Here is a 17,254-nt window from a genome sequence, read left to right on the forward strand (position 1 = left end):
AAAGGTGGCTACTCGGTCTTTAGATGTTGGGTGAATATGGCTATTCAGCACTGGAATCGTACCGAGCCATGTTGTGTGAAATCAACTCAAGGTGGCTTATTCAACAGATCACGATGAAATCAAATATGGCTCAGTGCAGAGAGTAGGCCCAGCCAGGGTCAGCCCTTGTGCACATCATTTCTGGTGGCATTGCAGAATTAGGCGAGAAAAGACTTGGGAGAAGCGTGATCCTAACTGGGGAGGCAGCACGGTCTGGGTGGGTGAATGGAAGTTCCATTTGTCTGGAAGATTTCAAATCCTGTTCTGGAATTGACTTGCAAATAGATCTAGAAAAGATGCTAGCACTAATATTTTTGAAGCCTTTGTTGGCCCATGTCAGTTGATCCTGGGTTTTGTGCGCATGGCCTGAAATGGTGGGGAGAAATGACCAACACCCAGCTTCCTTGGTTGAACCCATATTAAGGGACTAGCTTTATTAGGCTGATAGAAAGTTTAAAAAGGGTTTCAAATGGCTGTGTCCTCTTCAGTCTGGCACGGTGATTAAAGTGCAAGAAAACCTCATTTCAATTCCAAAGTGGGAGGAATTTGAAGCAGGTCTGGAGGAAGTTAGCGGAAGGAGATGCATCAGTTGGGTCTGACTGGCTGTAGGGATCCCATTAAGCAGGGTTCCTCAACCTTGGCCACTCTTAAGCTGTGTGGGGAATTCTGGGAGTTGAAGTCCGCACAGCTTAGAGTGGCCAAGGTTGAGGAACCCTGCCATAAAGTTTACCAAGTCATAAAGCTGGATCCCAACCTTGGAAATATAAATTCCAGCTGTTTGAGTTGCACAGTTCCATTGAAGCAGCCTCCGTAATGGCCACTGGCTGTGAGAAGAGACCGACGCGTCCTTGATTTGGACAGAGGGTTCCTGGACTTTAAAGGGACTTACGGGGTCTCTGGGAGACTCAGAAAGAAGCCAGAGATTTTGGCACCGTTGTCCCTAGTGTTTCTCAACCTTAACAACTTTAAGATGTGGACTTCAACTTCCAGAATTCCCCAGCCTTCCGCAAACGCAGCTCCGCAGCTCACCACATGCATGTCCTGCATGCTGAAGATTTCCAGTCGCAGCCAAAAGAGATTTACTGTGCGAATCAATCCCTTTCTCTATGGAAGGCTTATTTTCTAATTACTATCAATACTAGTGCCCTGCTTTACTCTTAAAATATCAACGCTCTTTCTGAAAGCAAGCCAGCTGGTTAAAATAATCAAAAACCCTGGAGCGTCCAAAGAATCAAAATGGAAGGGCCGCTCCGGTATCCCCAAGCAAAGGTATTCCCCAGCAATTCCATTCAATCATGATTAAAACCAGAAGGGCCTCATCCCCTCCATGGGAAAGACTCGAAGAGTAGAATGTGGCTGTCTTTGATATGTTAGTAATGAGATTACTGTAGGGGCTTCAACTTAGCTTTTCTTCAGTGGATTTGCAAATTTGGGGTTATGTTTCTATGTCTCCTTACCACCCAGGATTTCTTTGGTAGCTGGGCGGCGATATACATTTCCTAAATAAATGTGGCCATTGACTCACCCCACCCCATTTCAGTGCAGGAATCTAGATTGAAGCATCCCAGATAGGTGGTTTGAAGCATCCCAGATAGGTGTCCAGGGTGGGGGAGCCTCCCCACCTCTTGAGGTCATTGGTTCCACTGTCAAATTTGGGGTTAAAAAGGTTTTTTTGAACGTTCAGTTGGAATCTGCCTTCTTGCAACTTATTGGCTCCGTATCCCACATTCTGAGATGAAAGAGAACAGGACCTCTCCAACTTCTTTGGGACATCTTTTCAGGTATTTGAGGAGCACAACTATGTCCCCATTCGGTCTTCTCAAAGGAAGCTAAGCTCGTCCAGTTCTTTCAATCTCTCATTATAGGCTTTACCTCTACCCTCCAATTATCCTTGTTTGCGCTGTGCTGAACCAGTTCCACTTTCTCAGAGCCTCTTTAAAAAATGAGATCCTTAGAACTGGACACAGCAGCTGAGAAGGGCCCTTACCGAAGGAGAACAAAGTGGTATGGTTTCTTTGGAAACTGAAATAATGTTGGCGCTGCGTTGCAAGTCCGTGAGTCTGCCAGCTCATGCTCAGCTAGTAATCAGCCACTGTTCCAAGATCTTTTTCACAAGTACTGTTGTCAGGTTAAGTGTTGCCCATCTAAGGATTTTGACCTGACCACTGAAACTTGCCAACGTGGCAGCCTTCAAACTTGGCTGTGGAGGCTGTTCTGCTAATAGGGCCCTACCGCTGAAAAGTGTGTGTCTCTAGGCCACTCACCTCTGGGGTAACTTCTGCCTGAACCAGAGGGCTTGCTGGTAGCTTTCCAAAATGGCTGGAAAGATCGACACAGTTCCTATAGGAGGAAATTGTTGTCTAGACCAGAGACCCTCAACCTTGGCAACTTTAAGATGCGTGGACTTCAACTCCCAGAATTCCTCAGCCTGGGGAATTCTGGGAGTTGAAGTCCACGCATCTTAAAGTTGCCAAGGTTGAGGAACACTGGTCTAGACTCAGTCCCTCTTGGGTTTGAAGGATGTGTGAACAGCTTTCAGGCTGTATGGGCTGTGATATTCCTCTATGGCCACTGTATAGGCTATATAATATAATGTAATATATAGGCTATATAATAGGCTACTAGAATTCCCAGCCAGCCAGCAGGGACTTGGGGTGCAGCCCCATCATATCTGGAAGCCGTCTGGTTGGAGACAGATGTGTATATGGATCCCACGTGGGCTTCCCAAACATGCCAGGGGGATGGTTAGCAGATACGGCCTTGGTACTCTTGAAGATTTTTCTCAGCACTCCCATAATTTTCATAAATGTGGCTCTAATTCTGCATTCCTCCACTTGATGTGTCTTTATTGTTACTGCTTATGATTGGCGGAAGAGCCAAAGTCCAGCATTGATCTTCCTGTATCCCATGAGTAAGTGTCCCTCAATGAATTTATACTTCCCGCATAAAAAAGTTGACAGCCAACCCCCTTTAAACATTATGTGGGGTACCCAATAAAAAACATGAAAAAAAAATCTTAAAAGATAGCAAGACCTTTAACCGTTGTCTAGGCCAGTGTTTCTCAACCTTGGCAACTTTCAGGTGCGTGGACTTCAACTCCCATGCTGGCTGGGGAATTCTGGGAGTTGAAGTCCACCCATCCTAAACTTCCCAAAGTTGAGAAACACTCCTCTTGGCTGTATGGGCATTCCAGCTCTTTGTTCCAACATTCTCACAAATCTACTTTAATCAGCACTAAATAAACTAGAAGCTTTGAATCGTCCAAAATGTATTTTGACATTGATGGTAATGTGGGATTTTTGGGTGCTGATGATGCAGGGTTAAAACTGTGCCTCCGACTCTTGACCTTACGTGGCAGTGGGCTCTTTGCTCGCCCTTCTCAGCTTGGGTGCTGAAGGCACCCGCCCCGTGTCTTCACCACGGTCTTGTTCCGGCCTCAGACTCTTCCGCTACCCGCCTTGCTAACTTCAGCCCTCGCTTTGCGCGTCCCACATCCGGTGGGTTAAATGAACAGTTGTGTGTCCTGAATATTCCGCCAGGGAGTTTCATTGGTGGATCTGAAAGGTTGGACCCCAGGAGTCCTCCTCTGTCCACAGTGTGCATAATTTCCACAAAGCTCACCTGATAAGCTCTCTCGACCCATGTGGCTCTCAACCTGAATTAAGAGTGAAATATCTGTTTTATCACTGAGATGCTTCTTTTAACTTCTCAACCCGTTAAACCTTCCTTTCCCCTACTACAGTGTTTCTCGACCTCGGCAACTTTAAGATGCCTGGACTTCAACTCCCAGAATTCCCCAGCCAGCACAGCTGGCTGGGGAATTCTGGGAGTTGAAGTCCAGGCATCTTAAAAGTTGCCGAGGTCGAGAAACACTGTCCTACTGCCTTTCCAAGCCCAGAGGGAGTGTAATGTTACTTCTGTCCTTGTTGGCATTTACCGCTGGGACATGTCTATGATTCTGTCAAGATGGTATGAGGATTCTTGCCTTGGGCAGGGGGTTGGACTAGAAGACCTCCAAGGTTCCTTCCAACCCTATGATTGTGTGATTCTGTGCAGCTCCCTCCACCCCTGTCCCTCTGGGTCTGTTCCCCCTGTGTTTGTATCCCGTCCTCCCTGGGCCGGACTCTGGATGTCCCATTTCTGTAGAGCTTTCGGTGTCCTGAAGTGCCGCCAGCGGAGCCATCCTCGAGGTGCCACCTCTCCCAGCTTGATTCTGTGGCCCCTTCACCACCCTGTCAAAAAACGGCTGGAGTCTGTCTTCATCCTTTCTTGCAGGATAAAGGGGGTTCAGGCTGCTGGTTCAAGCTGCCTTCTCCTTGACTTCCTCCAGCTGTCCAAGATACTCCTTGATGGTATACCCAATTTTTGTGGCCAGTAGCTAAAATAAGTGATGATGATGATGATAAGCCGTCCTACCTGCGTATCTCATACTTGACCTTGGTTCTTTCTGCAGCTCATTTCTGGCCCTTGGGCATGGCAGCACTTGCCGATGCTGAAGTCCAGGACTTGCCGCGCTAGCCGGGACGGGAGCGAGCGTCTGGCCCAGCTGCTGAGCGCTTCGGCGGCCCTGCTATGTGCAGCTGCTGGTAGGGCTGAGTGGGCAACCCCGGGAAGATTCTTCAGCACCCCTTTGGTTGGTGAGTGTTGCTTAAGTTGGGATGGTGGGTTGGCTTGCCTGGGGTGTGGGCCTCCACCTCTGCCCTGAGGGCAGCCGGGTGGCTTCACTGCTGCAGAGAAAACCCCTGAGGATGCGCAGGCCGCGCGTCGATCGCAGGGGAAGGTCGTGGGCAGCCTTCGGACCCGCGTCTTGGGACTCCGTGCGGGCCTGGGGGCACTTTTGTTGGACATTTACCGGTGCCTTCGGAAGCCTGGGAAGCCTGGGAGCAGGACGTGCCTTGGGGGCCCTTCCGGGGCCCTTCTGTCTTGACCCAGTTGTGAGTCATCCACAGACTGAATGAGAGATTGGGGTCAGGAACCATTCGGGGGTGCCACAGGGCCCTCCTCTTAGTTGGGGCTTGTGGGCCTGCAGGCAGCTGCCTTATCTAGCTGCCCCCCCCCCATTAATTGGGGCTGTTTCCCAGCCTTGCCTGGAGCTGCTGGGAATCAAGCTGGGGCGTTTGCATCTGTAGGAAGGAAATCCACTGTGCCCCAGAGCCTGGGTTGTGCAGAGGCCGTTCTTTCTTTCTCTTTTTTAATTCCGCGCATTACTCAGAACAGGCCCTTTGAAAAGGGTTCCTCCCCTCGCCCGGTCCCAGCTGGGGCTGAAGGTGCTGCCCTTGTTTTCGGTCGCCCCAAGGCCAGGGCTGAATAAGGTTGGGTCAACTGCAGCCTTCCCGCCCCCCCCTTCTTTTCAAAGAAGTCCCCCCCAGCCTATTTCAAAATGTTTGCCCCCCCCCCTTTCCCTCCTGCCTTGTTTCCTGAGAAACCCTCTTTTCCACCAAACAAAGCTCAGGGGGTGATGCGGGGCAGGCCTCCCCCTCTCTTGGCACCCCCCTCCTCTCGCTTTGGATGCTGGTCTGCAAGCTCCCCGGCCTGTCGCCATTGCCTTGGCAACCAGGCGTGCACGTTTACAGGCCAGCTTTGTTTCCCCGGCCATGATAAATGTGCAAAACTCCCTGGGGGTTTTGCACAAAAGGCTGCCCTCTTCCCTTAAGTTGCAGCTCCTCCCCTCCCTGGAGGAGTTTGGACAGTGGGGAGGGGGGGGAGAATTTATCTTCTGCCCCCCTTTATGATATGAGCTTAATTGCTGCAGCATTCCTCCCTTTGTGAGCTTCCTGGACTGGCCAAGGGCCCCACCCGACCCATTTCAACCCCACACTCTCTAGATTTTGGGGGTGGGAGTTGCAGAAAACAAAATTTTCCACATTTCCTGTTGCATTTATCTCAAGGGCAGAACGTTGACGTGTAGCTTTAGTCTGGATATATGGGATGCCGGATGTGTTCATTCAAACTCCCAGAGTGCCTCAGCTGGCATGACTATTGCAGGGAATGCTGGGAGATGGTCCGCACATCCGGAAGGGGGTGAGGTACAGGATGCTAACCTCTTGATTTGCAACCTATTCGGGCTTTTCAGTGGCTAGCCCAGTGTTTCTCAATCTCGGCAACTTTAAGAGGGGTGGACTTCAACTCCCAGAATTCCCCAGGCAGTGATGAATTAACTTAATGGGCAGAATGTTTTAAAACATGAAGGAATTGTACATTATTTTTTTAAGGTCGGTGCTTAGGAAAAACTATGGTGCTATTTATAAGAACATTCCACTTGCTTTTCCAAGATTCAGTGTAGGCCAGAGATTAGCAGCATACCTTTTTCAAACAATTGTATTCATTTGCAAATGTATTAGTTTCTATCTGTATGCATAAGAAAAGGGCACTTTGGGCTGAATAAAACAGTATCAGCAACAAGTGGCTTAAGATACAAGAAAAGACTAGATAGGCAGGACAATGCAGGAGCAAGAAAACAAGCTGAATTTGAAATCCCCACAGAACTAATCAGCATTAGCGGTCTCTGCCCCTAAAATTTTGATCTCAGGAAGCTGGTAACCCTCAACAGCCCTGTGAAGTAGAGTCAGCTGAGATAAATTGACAGCCAGGGAGCTGACTCTACTTCACAGGGCTGTTGAGGGTTACCAGCTTCCTGAGGCTTTGTGGTCAAGAGGAAGGGGCTTCCAAAGTCCAAAGGGGGCTTCCAAAGTTCCAGTTACAAAGTCACTGTGGTGGATCGCTTGGCGCGTCAGGCCAGTTTTGGAGCAGCCCCCGGTCAAGTGTTTTGCGCAGATGTAGCCTACAGGTGGGGCAGCTCTGGTTTTTCCAGGAAAGGCCCAGGTGATGTGATGGATAAGATCAGCAGAAGTCCTCTGTTGCTTGCCCACCAGTGGACAGACATGGTTGCAAGAACAGCTTCAGCCAGTATTAGATTTGTTTCTTTGCCTTTCTCCGGTCCAAATTCGGCTGAGTCCAAATCCTCTTGCCTGGGATCAGGCAGTAGAAAAGAATCCTGGAGTGAAAATGCGGCTCAGAAGTAGGCTGGGTGTTGAGGACTTCCAAACTGAATGACTTAGACCAGTGTTTCTCGACCTTGGCCACTTGAAGATGGGTGGACTTCAACTCCCAGAATTCCCCAGCCAGCTGGCTGGGGAATTCTGGGAGTTGAAGTCCACCCATCTTCAAGTGGCCAAGGTCGAGAAACACTGACTTAGACAATAGATTCATTTCAATCTTAGCAAACATATGATTGTCTTGAACGGAGGGGATTCAGAATGGTGGAATCGCTTGCAATGGCTTTGAATATTGGTCTTACTGAATTTTGCCCCTGGGGAAAGGCATGCATGATCTCTCTTAATTAACCACCCCCTGCAGGAAGAGGCAACTTGTTCTCCTCCAGAAGTGTTGGGCTACAGCTGGCTGTGCTGGCTGATGGACCATGAAGGCCAAAACATCTGGAGGACACCAGGCTGCTGCAGTGCAAACTCACAATGCTGTTTTCTGCTGAGCTCTTCTCCCGTCTTGGGGTGTCACCACACCTCCAACTGCCTCTTTGAATAGCAAGACAACTGGGTTAGACCCAGATCTCTAGGGGTTCACACCATTGCATTATTTTACCATGAGTGATGGTGGTATAAAATCTGATGTCATGTTAATAAATAGGAATGTACAAAGGTGCCCCCTGCGTTCAGGATCTCATTCATAACTCAAGATCTCTGGAAGCTACATTGGCATTGCTGAGCCCCACATTTCTGGCTGCTCCTGGCAGCAACTCCTACTGGGTTTGAGGCAGAGAAGACCCTTTCCCATCACCTGCCATCTGGGGCATCTTCCTGGGTATTAAACATGGGCTTCCTGCATGCAGCACAGGGGGCTTCACCGCTGAGCCCCAATTTCTCCCGTTGCTAGCTGGCCTGAAACCCAACACGGCCATGGTCATCTCAGTTCTGAGCCTCAGGGTTGATTGCACATTGAGGACAATTTGCTGCCCTTCATTCTCCTTTTCTCCAAGCCCCCTCCCCTGCCCCCAGTCTTCCATAAAGGTCTTCCAAGAAAGTCTTGTTCTGAGAATGGAATGGCCCCCGCAGAGAGGCTCTGCTGATTCTGTTGCAATCCTGCCGTTTCACAGCCCTTGCACACCCTTTGAACAAGTCCATTCAGCGGAGGCTTAGGGGCTTAGCATCTGTCTTGCAAAGCAGGAAGGTGGGGCTAGGCGGAACTGCCCAGTGAAGGTTGGGGGACTCCGTGTTGGGGGAAGAAATGTGCAATGAATAACTGGAGTTAAAAGTGAGTAAAGCAGGCAAGTTAATCTCGTTGATTCCTCGTGCCTTGCCCAGATGTCGCATAAGGACATCTGGGTGGGGAAAGCTAGTCTCAAGGATCCAAACCATAGGCTAGGACAGTGTTTCTCAACCGTGGCAACTTTAAGATGAGTGGACTTCAACTCCCAGAATTCCCTATGTGTGTGCTCTTTGTGCAGTGGGAAGGTGTGGTGCTTCAGCCCTGCAAATGTGGTCCTGCCTCCAAAGCTAACTTGGGCCGTTGCCCCTTTTTGCAGCAGAGCAAGCTGGTGGTCCAGTCTTTGGCGCCCCACCATCAGAAATGGCTGTCACTTCTGGGCGTGCGCAATGAATTGAAACGCTTCTTTGCCTTTCTTGAGCTGGGGGCCACAGGGGAGAGCTGGTGGCCATGAATTGTCCTCGCAGCGCAGGGCGTGGTGTGGAGCTGGCTCTGGACTTTCAGAGACCAAAGGGCAGATAAAGGGAACTTGTCCGGGAGGGTCCTTCGGGGCTTGGCCTGCGAGTGGGAGGAGAAGGGTGCTGAGCATTCCCACCTGGCCAGGTGTGCATCTGCTCTCTGAACACCTGGAGGCCTGGGAGCGCTGATAATTAGCGGCAGCTGGGTGCCGTCAATGTCTGGCGAGCAGAGCTTCCACCTGCCCCTCCTTAGGCGCGAGATTGGGTGCCAGTTTGAGTGCATGGCCCGGTTGGCGTCGTGTGGTCGCCCGCTTATGTCTCCAGGCCTGCTTCACAAACAGACCTGGTTCCCATGTTGCACTAAGCCCTTGTTTGCTTACTGGTAGCTTGCTGCAGACCCCCTGCAGCTTCCAAGCCATAACAGCCGGATTTGTGCAACGTGCTAAGCCGGAATCAGTCAAAGGAATGTAGGTGCTCCAGTCCGATGCAAGTGCAGATCAGGGGAGCTGCGGGGAACGGCAGAGCAGTGCTTTGCTTGGGCTGGGGGGTAGGGGTGGGTGTGTGCTGGTGTGGTTCCTCACAGGGGAGGCTGCAGAGGCACCCCCCACGCACCCCGTTCTGTTCAGGGCTGGAGGGGAAGGGGAGAGGACAGACCCCAGAGCAGGCGAGAGAGGAGCCTCCCGGCCACGTCAGCCCCTGACATGGGTGCGCCCCTTCTTGGAGCCCCAGTCCACAATGCTGGGATGGCCTTCTGAGGCCAAGGGAGATTTTCCCCGCCTCTCTTGGGGCTCCATTGGCAGAGAAACGGTGCACCCCAAACTGCGGTCTCTGCGCTGGGCTTCAGTCTTGGGCCGTTGAAAGATGGAAGCTTCAATGCCGGTGGTGACTGAGATGTTCTTCAGGTCTCTGGGAAGGGGTGAGGCCCAGAAACATCCTGGGTCTGGTTGGGAGTGTTGCTGGAGTCCGGCTCTTGTCTTTGCACGTTGCGTGATCCAGGCCATCCCGTTAAGCCGGAATGGGTTCATCTGACTGGGCATTGCATGCCCAGTATATACATCCAGTGTGCTGGTTAACTTGGGGTTAACCCACACACTTGCCAACCAGTGCAGGTTTTTTAAGACTGGCCCAGTACAACAACACCCCCACCCCCGTATCCGGCATCAGTCAGTCACTTATTGTACCCCAACTGGGCACTCCTCAAAGGTAGGACCGTGTCCAAGGCATTGCAGTAGTCAAGTCCTCATGTCATTTATGGTGTCATTTACAAGCACTGCGTCATTCAGTTAAAGCAGCCTTTCTCTACCTTTTGACCCTGGAGGAACCCTTGAAATATTTTTCAGGCCTCGGGGACCCCCTGCCCATTCAGGCTCCAATATAGGGCACAAGTTACAAAATTATTACCTTCCTTTCATGGGTAGGCCTGTAGTTTAAGAACACTGCACTAACAGTGTTCTTAAACTAAAAATAAAGAATGAAACTTGCCTCTTTAATGTGAAGTTGCCCGAATTTGAAATAATTCTTTAAATAAATCGTGATCTCCCAGGGAACCCCTGTTGAGAAACCCTGCCCTATCATGTTGTGTGATTCCAGGCAAAGGGCACTTTCTGTGCAACCTCCAATTCCTTGACACTTTATTCCTTAGGGCTGTGTAAATCCTTTGAAAAAGGTGCCTTGGGATGTGTGGTCACAGGTCTGAAGCCCCCTTCTTCCATCCTTAAAGCAGCCACATCTTTTTTCCAAGCTCACCAGCTGCTGTGGAAGCTACTGCCAGTGGTCCCCCTGTGTGTGTATTTGCACAACTACATTGCAGCATTTTTATCCAGTCAAAGAGAACAGGGTGCAGCTCCCAAACAGCTGGAGGAGTGCCAGCTGCATCTGGGCAAAGGGTCTGTGGCAGCACTTAGACCTGTGTTTCTCAACCTTGGCAACTTTAAGATGGGTGGACTTCAACTCCCAGAATTCCCCAGCCAGCCAGCCAGCATGGCTGGCTGGGGAATTCTGGGAGTTGAAGTCCACCCATCTTAAAGTTGCCAAGGTTGAGAAACACTGACTTAGACATAAGCTTCCTTCATAAGTTATCCAACTATAAATTTTAATGTGACGTAAGGCAAAGGCAAGAAAATTCAATACAGTGGAGAATTACCATATTAACTAATTTAAATTTAACCTTAGTTAAATTCAAATAGAATGCTCTGACCCTGTCCGTATTCCGGAGCGCGATCCCTGGCGTATCCCTGAGCAAGTCCAGTCAGCTGGAAAATAATGGATCTTCAGGAAGAAGAAGTAATGAAATACAGTGGAGAATTACCATATTAACTAATTTAAATTTAACCTTAGTTAAATTCAAATAGAATGTTCTGACCCTGTCCGTATTCCAGAGCGCGATCCCTGGCGTATCCCTGAGCAAGTCCAGTCAGCTGGAAAATAATGGATCTTCAGGAAGCAGAAGAAATGAAATAGCTCTCAGGAGCAAGAGACAGGGTGCCACTTAGGGGCACTTTGCTGAAAGAAGGGTAGAAAGGTTGCAAAATGGTGCTCTGGCCAGCCAGGTGCCCTCATCCAGCCTTGGAAGGGTCCACCGCGGAGGCTGAGCTGCCACCACCTCAAATTGAGTAGGACGAGGTGGGTGGGGCGGGGGGCAGCTGCATGCATGGCAGTGTTGTAGAGGTGTGTTCTCCCCTGCCGCAAGGGAAGCTTGCTCCCTCATCTGACATGCCCCTGGGGTTGCCATTAGAGGACCCATACCCACTTGTACTGGAAAGGAGATGGGCACAGTTGCATAGCTCCTGGGGCACCCCCCCCCCAACACTTTCAGCCTGCTGGCTGCCTATTCTCTGTTCGCTGGGTGATGAAACAAGAGGAGGTCAACCGAAGAGGTCGTCTCTCCTCTGCAGAGGTTGTAGGGCAAACAGGGACTTGGACATGCTGCCACCCACAGGCAAGGGGTCTCCTCTGCTTTGATCCTGTGGTTTCCTCTCCCCCAATTTTACGGGAGCAAAGCCCTTTGTGAAGCCCCCCTTTTGCCCTCTCCCTAAAGCTGTCGGCAAGGAGCTTCCGTGACACCTCTCCTGTGAATAGAAGCTGTGCCCTGCTGGTTCGGACCCCTGGCCCATCCAGCCCTCTGTTTGTTTTCTCAGTGGCCAACCAACCACGCAAGGAAGTCCGCTAGTCTCCCAGGAGATGCCCTTCAAAGGCAGGTGCACCCCCATCAAGGCTAATAGCTTAATAGCAGGGTTTCCATGAATTGGTCCAACCCTTTTTTGAAGCCAGCCAAGCTGGTAGCCAGCACCTCGTCTGGTAGCTGATTCCAAAGCTGTGTTACGCATTGAGTAAAAACAACAACAACTAACTTCCTTTTGTCTGTCCTGATTCTTCCAGGATTCAGTTTAATTGGGTGACCTCTGGTTCTAGTATTTTGGGAAGGGGTGGCTAGCTTCTCCTTGTCCATGTTATCTGCAACCTGCATAATTTTGCTTTTACTTTGCTCCTCTTGAATCTTGTCTGGCTTCTTGTCTATCAGACAGCAAGCAGTTCATGGAGCTGGGTTGGATATTTGGAAACAGCGGAGCACCTATAAAGCCATTTTTACATTTTATTCTGCACACAGTAAAGATGAACGTCAGTGGTGCAGACAGTACGAAGACCGTTTATGTAAGCTTTGCATATTTCTGCTCCACTTTCTTGTGGGTGGAGACAGAATTGTCAAAGGGCAAAACCTGCACACCTTCCTTGCTGGGAGCCCTGCAGGCTGATGTTGCATCTCTGGATAATTACATGCATTTTCCCAAGCCAGAACGTCTAGAGGTTTCTTTTTGGAGAGAGGGAAAACCTGAGTTTCTCAGAAGACCAGGAAGTTGTTTGCTATCGCTGCCCATTTTGAAGCTGGGAGTTGTGGACCAGCACATCTGAAGGGCTGACGTTGAGGAAAGTTGTGGGTCTTGAGCACACAGCGGCGACTTTAGGGTTAGGGTTAGGGAGAGAGAGAGAGAGAGAGACTCTACCCCAGGTTAGTCTTCATCTAGGACAGGGTTCTTCAACCTTGGCAACTCTAAGCTGTGCGGACTTCAACTCCCAGAATTCCCCAGCCAGCTTTGAAGTTGAAGTCCGCACAGCTTAGAGTTGCCAAGGTCGAGGAACCCTGATCTAGGATCCTTTTTTGGCATCCTGGGAGATTCCAGCTCATTTTGTTTAGTGTATTGTGTGAAAGGTCCCCTGTGCAAGCAGCAGGTCATGTCCGACCCTTTGGGGGGATGCCACTTTCGCGACGTTTTCTTGGCAGACTATAGCGGGGTGGTTTACCGTGGCCTTCCCCAGTCGTCACCTTCAGTATATTGGCCAGTCCTAAAAAATGGGACCAGGTTAAGAGTCCAGCAGGAGAGCAAGGTCATCTTGATCAACCCTCTGCTTCAAGCAAGGAAATGTGGGAAGCATTTAGAAATGCTCAAGTGTTTTTCAACCTTGGCCACTTGAAGATGTGTGGACTTCAGCTCCCAGAACTCTAGGAGTTGAGGTCCACACATCTTCAGGCTGCCACGGTTGAGAAACACCGGTCTAGAGCATTGCCAGCAGCTAACAATAAATCATTTGGAGAAAAAAGTTGCAGTCATGGGAAGAAGCATAGCAGATCTGGTATAGCCCACCTGCCAGCTGATGGATCTTCAGTCTGTGGTACCATGGATGGAGAAGGCATGTCTTAAGCTTGCAGGATCAGTTTTTGCCCGCTTAAAAGACACAGTGTCCAGTTCAGTTGCTCTCCTGTTTTCAAACCATGAGTGGAATTCAGAAGGACGTACAGACATCTGAAGAAACTAATGAGGCTTCTTCCAGAATCAAATTAACGGGTGACACAATTTTGGTCCAAGCCGCACCATGATAGGGTAACATCACACTGTTTGAACCGGTGCTGCACTCTGAATGCAGCTTCTCCAGCCCATCGGTGTCTTCTTGAAAGGGTGTCTAGGTGTCCATTAGCTAAGTTTTACTCGTTTTAAATCAACAAAAATGTGACCCCAAATGCTGAAACTGTCTTTCATGAACCTTTCCCCCACTTGCCTATATTTTTGCACATCTCATTTATTCTAACAACTGTTTATGAATCACTGTTTTAGGCTTGTTCTTCCATAAAGAACAGCTTAAATCCCCAAGTGCCAGATGGCTTCTGAATTAACCAGCCCATGTCTAGACATCAGAAGGTGTTTTAATGGAAGAGGTTGCCAACTGGCTGTTTTTGACCACTACAGATAGTCCTTGCTTAATGACCATTCGTTTAACGACGGTCCAAAGTTACAGTGGCTTCAGGAAAAGTGCTTTATGACCTGTACTCACACTTACGACTGTTGCAAAACTTCACGCCACCCCTGCAGTCACATGATCACACTTTGGGCACTTGGCAGCTGGCTCACATTTACGACCAGTTGCAGTGTCCTGTGGTTACGTGATTGCAATTTGTGAGCTTTTTTGCTAGTTTCTGGCAAAAAAAAAATCCATTGGGGAAGCTGGATTCACTTAACGACCTGTGAGTCACTTAACGGCCATTGTAAAAAATGTTTATAAAATCGGGTCCGGTTAACTCACTTAATGACCACACCACTTAACCAGTTTTCTGGTCCCCGTTGTGGTTGTTAAGTGAGGACTATCTGTAATGCTTCAGTTGCAGCTCCTCAGATAACAACCATGCATTGCTGGTTCCCTTTAATGGCTCTAACTCCATCCAGGTTTTTAGCAGAAAGTTTGCCTTGTTGTTTCAGCCCTAAAGATGCCATTGCCAGCTTGTCAGGAGAAAGCTGGTGGGAGGGCTCCTGCGTGCCAGGCTTCCCGCACAGCTCAGAGAATAGAAGACCCTGGAGGACCTTCGCTTGGCAGTGCCAGCATTGCAGTCATCCAGGACTTCCTAGTGCCAAGAATGTGCCCTGCCCCTCAACTCCGGTCCTCTCCCCCAGGAGAACCGGCTCTGGGACTTTTCTCTGAAGGCTCTTCTGCGGAGGATCTGAGTTCTGTCGACTCAGCTTCCTGCCGGAGCGGTTGCGCCCGACTTGTTCCAACAGACTCCTGGCGCCCTGGAGCAGAGCCGGCTCTAGGCACCTTCCAGTTGGCTTCCCCGTCTTGCTCTCAGGCACCAAGCGTGGAGAAGAGTGGATCCTTAATGAACACATCGGTCACGCCTAATTTTCTAGCACTGGCTACCTCCAGAAGGGCGGGGTGGGCGCAGCTCTGGGTGAAGCTTTGGCAGCGCCCTCGGGCCGGCTTTCTTTGGAAAGGGCCAAACCCTGGCAGGAAGTTTTCTGCTTCTTGCTTGGCCGGCTGTTTCTCCTCTTCAACCGGCAGTATCTCACGGCCCAGCCCAGGCCCGCTCTTCCACCAGAAACGTGGCCTGTTTGTCCGTGTGGCTGGGCAGAAATGGCCCGGAGTCTCTGCTTACGTTGAACCAGAGCATTGTACTTCTCTAATGGGATAGGTAGGAACTGAAGCGTGTTGAGCAGTGTTCCTCAGCAACTTCAAGACGTGTGGACTCCAACTCCCAGAATTCCCCAGCCAGCGCATGCTGGCTGGGGAATTCTGGGAGTTGAAGGCCACTCGATGTCCAACATGGAATAATGTTTCCATGTTGGTCAATTAGAGAAGTCACTTCAGAACATGTGAACATATGTTAGACAACAGATGCAGTATACTGTCCCTAAATTCTCCTCCTAAATATGAGTGTGTGTTAGTTAATAGCTGTAGTGTTATTTCCTTCAATTCTTTCTTTTCTTGGTTGTATAGTTTTAGTAAATAACGTTACTACTTTACTCTTGTTTATTTTTGATGTTATGTAAATATATTGAGAACTCTTCTACCAGGGTCAGATTCCCAGTATGTCTAATCATACTTGGCCAATAAAGTAAAATAATAATAATAATAATAATAAAAAATGAGAACGTTAGTTGAAAAGAGAAGAGGGTGTCGGTGAAATTCTCATGGGGGAATTCTCGTGGCACTTTCTGCACTCCCTTCGTTAGGACGGCACGCTGGCGCAGCTGTGTGACCAGGCAGCCGAGGGGTACGTGCGAATGTCCCTCTGGGTTTCCGTTCAGTCCCGGCGAAGATGCCGCGTGGGGCTGTTCTGGATACTTGCCCTGGGAACCTGCTGGAGGAGTTCTCCATCCCCTGGGGAAACTCACCTGGTTCCTCCCTGCACAAAGCAGGCAGAGGTGTTGAAAAGGCGCTTGGTTCTCTTCTAAAGTGGTTTCTGGGAAGCTGCAGGAGCCCTTGGAAGAGGGGCGGAAACGGGGGAGGTCCTTTTTCTTAAGCAAAGCAGTCGGATGGGTGGGAGAGGGAAGCAGAGGATGGTAGAAAGGACATGGAGGTCATAGGGTTGGTCTCTTGGAGGAACGGGGCAACGCAGCACAGATCTTCTCAGAAAGTGTGCATCTCAAGCTATGATGTGCCCCAAACATGCCTCAGGAATTCCTGCCTGCAGAAAGCTAGTTGGTCAGGGCAGAAGATTGCAGTTCCACTTTCCTGAGGTGCTGATTTCCTACTTGCAACCTCAGCTTTTTAAAAATCAACGTACAGGTAGTGCTCATTTAATGACCATTCGTTAAGCGAAGGTTCGGACTTACGACGGCACTAAAACCCAGCAGTTAACGACCGTTGTAGTGTCCCCACAATCACGATTTGTGTACTTGGCAACTGGTTCACATACGCAACTGTCACAGTGTCCTGCAGTCACGTGATCACCATTTTCGACCTTCCCAGCCAGCTTCTGCCAAGCAAAATCAGTGGGGAGTTGCGTGATTTGCTTAATGACCATGTGGTTCGCTTAATGACCTCTGCAATAATGGTCATAAAATTGGGTTGGATTTGCTTAACAACTGCATCGCTTAGCGACCGCTGTTGTGGTTGTTAAGCAAGGACTACCTGTACCTCCTAGTCCCTTAGCTCCTAGTCCTCTTAGATTGTCCTGCATGTCTCTCTCTGGGGACATTTTGGGTGGATGAGACGAGGGGGGTCAAACCTGTTCTGCCTTCTTCTTCACACAGGTGCGCTCTTTTCTTCTAAGTCGTGCCCAGCCAGCCGATCAAAATAGAGTCCTTCAAGGCGAAAGTTGACTTTCTGAAGGTGCCCCTCGGCCTAAAGAAGCCGGCTCTGAAGGAGGCAGCGGCTGCCTTGGTGGCTGTCCCAGGGCCCGGGAGATCCAAATCCATCAACGTGGATCGCTACAAGGCTCGGCGTTCTGACAACATGGACAACGAATCCCAATATTCAGGGTATTCCTACAAATCGGGGCACTCGCGCAGCTCCCGGAAGCCCAGGTGAGCTAGCCAGCGGGGCTGAGTTTGGGGCTGGCAGAGGAGGGGCCTAGAGGGCGATCCTGGAAGGATCTGGAGAGGCTTGGGAGAGCTCTGTAAGGTCACACATGGAACAAAATGTGGACAGAGAGGAACCTGATCGTTGTTTTCTACCTCTAGAATTGCAAACAGCCTCATTGGCATCACAGGCACTGGGGAGTATCATATCTGGGTTGCAGAAATCTGGATGCCAGAGGAGTGATGGTCTTT

At 49.9% G+C, this 17,254-nt stretch overlaps 1 protein-coding gene across 2 annotated transcripts in view; it reads left to right on the forward strand.

The window, feature by feature from the left end:
- VANGL2 (VANGL planar cell polarity protein 2) overlaps positions 1-17,254 on the forward strand; it is a 40,953-nt gene that overhangs the window by 7,314 nt on the left and 16,385 nt on the right. For both annotated transcript variants that reach the window (XM_063316689.1, XM_063316688.1), the window contains exons 2-3: positions 4,493-4,676; positions 16,736-17,008. In XM_063316689.1, coding sequence (XP_063172759.1) covers positions 16,938-17,008 — 71 coding nt within the window. In that variant the 5' untranslated portion in view covers positions 4,493-4,676; positions 16,736-16,937. The remainder of the gene's footprint in view (positions 1-4,492; positions 4,677-16,735; positions 17,009-17,254) is intronic.

This window comes from Candoia aspera, chromosome 17, assembly GCF_035149785.1.
Source record: "Candoia aspera isolate rCanAsp1 chromosome 17, rCanAsp1.hap2, whole genome shotgun sequence".
Classification (NCBI taxonomy): domain Eukaryota; kingdom Metazoa; phylum Chordata; class Lepidosauria; order Squamata; family Boidae; genus Candoia; species Candoia aspera.